Below are 6,341 nucleotides of genomic sequence, written 5' to 3' on the forward strand. Positions count from 1 at the left end.
ATAAATTTCTAAGAAAAATAATGGCAGACTTTTGAATGCTGGGTGGCGGAGACTTTTCAGGTAAATTTCTGTGGCTTGCACTGTTCTGAGCATGCTCACACTTGCAAGAATAATGGATTTATATGGTAAGTCTGCCGCCACCGAGAGTTGTCAAAAGTGTTTGATTGTGTTGAGCATTTTCTTCTCATATTAAAACATGCCATTGTAATAAATCTTCTGATTTTTTTTTGTAGTGGGTAGAAGGAGATGGAGACAGTGCTTTGGCTGAAGAGATTGCAGATTCTCTCTTGGAATACTTAAGATTACCAGCTTCTAGTAACTCAGTCACTGTAGCTATTACAATGGTTAATAGACATACCAAGGATTCAGATCAAGAACCAGCTGAGCAAGGTGGGTGTTTATTAGGACTCTATGTTTGTAGGTCACTTTAGATGTTGGTCTCTTGGAATACTTAAGATTACCAGCTTCTAGTAACTCAGTCACTGTAGCTATTACAATGGTTAAAGGAACACGTTGCCTTGGATCGGACGAGGTGTGTCTATAAAAAGCGTTTGAAACCGTTTTTTATGAAATGTATATGGTTAGAAAGATGTTTTAAAAGTAGAATATAATGATCCACACAAGTATCACTCAAAATTGTACGGTTTTCTTTTTACGTCGCGAACTATCACGGTCGGCCATTTATGGGAGTCAATGGCCGACCGTGTTATTGGACTAGGTAAAAAGAAAACTATGCAATTTCGAGGCATTATTGTGTGGATCATTGTATTCTACTTTTACATCATCTTCTAACCATATGCATTTTATAACAAACGGTTATAAAGCGCTTTTCAAAGACCAACTCGACCGATCCAAGGCAACGTGTTCCTTTAATAGACATACAAAGGATTCAGATCAAGAACCTGCTAAGCAGGTGGGTGTTGGTCAAGACTTTATGTTTGTTGTTCCCTTTGGATGTTTGTTATTGTGGGATCCAGCTAGTAGTTCCCTCCCTGTGAAACACCAAAGTAAACTCTTGATCAGTGCCAAATTGGATGAACGGTGGTGCTATATTTTCTTTAAATTATGTGGTCCAGGGTTTAAATCCCAAGTATGAGTGATTTGTGGTGCTTCATTATCTAATACTTCATTGGAGCGGGGTTCAAATCCCAACTAGGCTGAGAGACTATCATTACATTCCTAGTTCAAGTCCTAACTAGGCTGGGAGACTATCATTACATTCCTAGTTCAAGTCCTAACTAGGCTGAGAGACTATCATTACATTCCTAGTTCAAGTCCTAACTAGGACTTGAGAATGTCATACCAGTCACATCGGAGAAGAGTACATTTCAAACCTTTCAATTTGTTTTGGCTGTTGGACCTTCTTGTTGAAATAGTTTTCAAATGATGGAAATGGAAATTCTTCCCATATGATTCTCCTGGTTATAAAATCAAACTCATTTTCATACAAATAAAAAACCCAAATTGTTTGTCGCCAAGCCCTGAAAGCTATCAATGTATTTGTGTATTGCTGTGAGGCATGAATGGAGCATTTAAGATTGACTGTTTACTCCTTGTTTCTCCTCTAAGGTGCTGGAGTGATGTGGCTTCTTGGATGTCTATCTGGTGTAGTTGTATTACTGTGAGGAATGAATGGAGCATTTAAGATTGATTGTTTACTCCTTGTTTCTCCTCTAAGGTGCTGGAGTGATGTGGCTTCTTGGATGTCTATCTGGTGTACATGTAGTTGTATTACTGTGAGGCATGAATTGAGCATTTAAGATTGACTGTTTACTCCTTGTTTCTCCTCTAAGGTGCTGGAGTGATGTGGCTTCTTGGATGTCTATCTGGTGTAGTTCTTGTCGTTCTACTTGGAGGTTTCCTCTTATGGGCTCGTTTCCATTGCATCACTAAACCTGATGAAGAACAACCACCAGTACCCCCACCTCGATTTACCACCACCACCACCACATCAACCCAACCCACCTCAGGAATTAATGCACAAGACTTGCCAACCAACCTGAGGGTGGTCACAAACTCTGAAAGAAGAGACAATCGAACACGAGCCCGGGCTGGTCTCAAAAGCGAAGACACTCAACTCAGTGTTGCACTGACTAAGCCGTGTATGGATACCGACTTAGAACAGAGACCCACTAAGTGGATGAATAAAGAGAACGCTGATCCAATTCTAATGGATATTTATAAAGCAGAGACGGAAGAGTCTCAGAAGAACAGACTTGAAATGCATAAAAGGACTAAAAAGAACTCATCACATGTTGAGTTGACAGTGTGCTAGCCCCTTTAAGATCCTGTAAGGATGCTTAAGGACCTTGGACTCCAGTCTACAACTGAGCCCCTTTAAGATCCTGTAAGGATGCTTAAGGACCTTGGACTCCAGTCTACGACTGAAGCTTGTTTCAATTGTATTGGCGTAGTCTGTGGTGAACCATTATGTATTCAAATCTCTTCTTGTATACTGGGAGTCACCTCAAACCCTCATACACACCAATCAGACAAAGTTAGATGCCTTTGATATGATGTGCGAGATCTTGAGTGAAATGATCAAACAAGCCTCCTACGATGGACCCATGCTCTCCAAACCTTGTTTAATGCCCAATTATTCAGAACAAATATGTTTCAAGAAAGTTCAAATCAGCACTGAACAAAAAGTGCAACTTTTCCTGTATGTTTTTGATATTTCACTAGGCTTCTAACATTGTAACATCAGCATTTGGGGTGGGGGGGGGGTGAGGTGGACTGCAGCCATTGATCCATTGTTTCAAATCTTGGATAATTTTTTGCCAACGTTACACAAAACCATCTTAGGTAAGAGGTTTAATATGAGTGAACCCAGATACAGGTATGGAACGCATCGTTCTGATGAGGGTTTAGAATAAAGTAACCCAATCTGTACATACTGTACATTATACAACGGAGTGTTATATTCAGATTCAGTCTAATTATATCATGTAAGTTAAACTTGTTTATATTATATATTAATTTATCACAACAAACTCAATTGTTGCATTTTCTTGTTTTATCTTTATGTTTTAAAAAGAAAGAAACCTCAGTGATTGCTTGAATTAAAGACTTAATTTTTACTAGCATTTTTAAAGATAGACCACAATTGATCACCAAGTGCTTTGTCTCTTTTTTTACAATTAACTTGACTAATTTTAATGTACCTTTTTTCCCATTGTATCAAAGAAGTGAAGCATTTTTTGCATCTTATGAGGTCAGGCATATTTTGAGATGAAAATAGTTTTAAATTGGTTTTAAAGACACACCTTTTGATGCCTTTTAAAACTTTTGTTCACTTAGATCGAGTAGATCTTAAGTCAGTTTAATCATGTTAAATAAGTTGAAACAAAAATAGTGATTTTTAAATAAAATAAAAAGTTTGACAAACAGTGGAAACAATAAGTTCACATTGCTATTTTTTCAGAAGCTATACTTTTTGGAACGAATCACTAAATTGATTAAGATAGAACCTTTATATCAACACAATATTTGAATTATTATAAAGAAGGACTAGTACTAGTCCGTTTTAGTAGGACTCCAAGGGGGGGGACGCCCTGTTTTATTTTGTATCATCCCCCCCCCCCCCAAAAAAAAAAAAAAAATCCCCTTTTTTATCATTGACTTAACATACCATTTTGATTAGAGTGATTACATATTTTGTGTTTTGTCAAAGAAGACAAATTAAAATATATTTTTACATACTTTTTCAAAAGAAATCAAGTAATAGTAAGTAGAATTTGGTTTGCCATGTTAGATTGCCATTTGAAAGATTAAACCCAGGCTTTTAATCATGTGCCCTTAAAACTTTCCAAAATGGCAGACAAGTTAATTGTATAGTAACTTTAAATTAAAGGCCTTTGTTTTTGACATCAAATGCCCATATGGAGTCCCTTGTTGTAGAAATTCACAACGGTAAATAAATAATTCTTGTTGTCCCGTGGTAGGAGACCTCATTTTCATGGTTAAAATCAAACAGCACAAGGTTGCTTTATAATAATTGCCAAACAGAACAGATTATTTGTCCATGTGACTTGTATCTTACACATTTTTGAGAGAAGTTACAAATTTTTAAAGTATTTGTTAATTTGAATATCTCATCACAACAATACCTCACTTAGATTTCATAGTTATTAAAATGAGATCATCCATATTTTTCACAAGAGTTGGGCATAATTTTACAGACAATATATTAAAAAACTACAAAGACAATAACTTTGCCAAGCACCCAAAACATGCTGGAACAATATTTTTGAAACATTCAACTGCAATAATATATTGGTTTTGCTGAGCAGATGCATTTTAGGCAATATTCTCTGCTTACCAGCTCCACACTGATTCTAACTCTACTGTGGGATGCAATAGTAGGCTGTGTAAGTCTTGCATGCATCTAACATGGGGAAGTAAGGTTTTAATGTACATTGCTTTAATGTACATGTATAATGAAGGAAACATGCATTGGTCAAAACATTGGTTTGGGCACAAGTTTGGCTCAGATTGTAATTGCCTAGTATGAACACAATCACAGATTAGATTTCTAAATAAATATTTTTTGAAATTAAAGAGTTGAAATGAGTAATCAATTGACAAATAAAGATTCTGTACTGTACCTTTATAGATATACAAACTTAAGATATGAAAAGTTTTATATATTGAATTAGATTTGGATAACTATACATTGTTTGTGCTCTTTATTACAAGGTATTTGGTCATGTAACAACCTCAAATTTGTTATTATTTACCAAGTAATTTATTTTCAGTATTTTTTGTTATAAGTATGGTTACATTCTTTCATTTTGATTTATTTATTTATTCCTGAATTTTAACTTTGATTTGATTATAAATTCGCATTATGTACAATTATCCCTTTGACCATAAGAATAAGTCATAAGTTTAGTCATTCATTTGAATATTTATGTATTGCTTAAAGTTTGAAAACTGTTGGACCAAACATGTGTTGTAGGCATGATCCTTTTATTGCAGGGAAATACATGGTTTTTTCTTTTCTGTTTTGTACCTAAAAGTTATGAATTTCTCTCTTTTTTTGCCAAGAGAAACCCCCTTAGATTAATCATCAACCCTGTAATTGAGACCCTTCCCCTTTTCATGATTCAAAATAAATTAATTGACATTTCTATAAATGTTATGTGTTCATTGTGTTTGGTGTTATTTTTAAATAACTATTTTGAAAGATTACTTTAAACATGACTGTTAATGACATGGGTTTAAATTCACCTCAACTTGCCAAGCTCAGAAAATCTTGCAGAGCAAACATGGAGTACCAGCCAACATTTCATTAAATGTTCATAGCTCATGACTGGTGCCCTGCAGATTGGTAGACATTTAATATCATGGTTGTAAAACATCTCCTTGAAATTTATAAGAGAATTGTTCTTTGGAACTTGAAAGTCATGTCAATTGATTGTGCGAGATTGAGCAATATTTGCAGACAACACAGGACTGAATTGATTAAAGATGAGCTGGTGGCATTCACTGTGAATCTTGTAGACCATACCTAACAGAGGGTGGCACCCTAGACGCATCAGAGAGGCCATCGAGATCCACAAGCATGACACTGTACTCCAAGACATCGGCTTCCACATCAGCGACATCTGGCTCCCCCTCCTCCCGACCAATGGATCTTCTATATCCACGGTCACCCCCTAGGCCCCCATCCATTAGACTGCTTTGGGTCATCTATACCCTGAGTCACCTAGGCCCTACACCCTCACTATCCCCTGTGCTTGTTCCTACTGACACGGTTCAGTGAGCACCCCCCCCCCCCCCCCCACACACACACACTACCCAAGGCTCCACAACAGGTTTCACCACGCATCATGAGTACACTTCCCGCCTGTATTTCCCGCCTTCGTGCATCACCGCTGATCCGCCGCCCAGTACTTGAGCAGCATGCAGCATCAGAGTCCAGCGTTCTCCAGAAGACGATCAGAGCATACTGATCGAAACGTCGAGTTAATCCAACGGTTCTTTTCAGAACCACCCCAACTCATTTAGAGATTGTTTTATTACATGGTGTTACCGCAAACTCTTCTATATAACAGAGTAAGTTCTTCCAGGGGTATCTTGTTACCCACTCAAGAAAAAAAAAGATCATGGGCGGTGGACAAGATTGATTGATTGATTGACTGATTGAATTTATTCGGATAAAAACATTTCAAAAAGTACGTACACAACAACAGGAGAAAAGACAATGAAATAAGATAAACCAAAGTAGAAAACAAGAAGAAAAAAATGCACAAAACTATCCAAGGATAACCGCAAAATCCAATAACTTCGGCTTATTTCCATTGGGGTCTTTAAGAACTGATATATCGTCAATGGCT

At 36.8% G+C, this 6,341-nt stretch overlaps 1 protein-coding gene across 1 annotated transcript in view; it reads left to right on the forward strand.

Annotated features, from left to right (window-relative positions):
* LOC139939046 (protein jagged-1b-like) overlaps positions 1–5,109 on the forward strand; it is a 50,109-nt gene extending 45,000 nt beyond the window's left edge. The window contains exons 24-25 of the mRNA XM_071934764.1: positions 234–390; positions 1,794–5,109. Coding sequence (XP_071790865.1) covers positions 234–390; positions 1,794–2,275 — 639 coding nt within the window. The 3' untranslated portion in view covers positions 2,276–5,109. The remainder of the gene's footprint in view (positions 1–233; positions 391–1,793) is intronic.
* The last annotated feature ends 1,232 nt before the right edge of the window (positions 5,110–6,341 follow it).

The sequence above is a fragment of the Asterias amurensis genome, chromosome 1 (genome assembly GCF_032118995.1).
Source record: "Asterias amurensis chromosome 1, ASM3211899v1".
Classification (NCBI taxonomy): domain Eukaryota; kingdom Metazoa; phylum Echinodermata; class Asteroidea; order Forcipulatida; family Asteriidae; genus Asterias; species Asterias amurensis.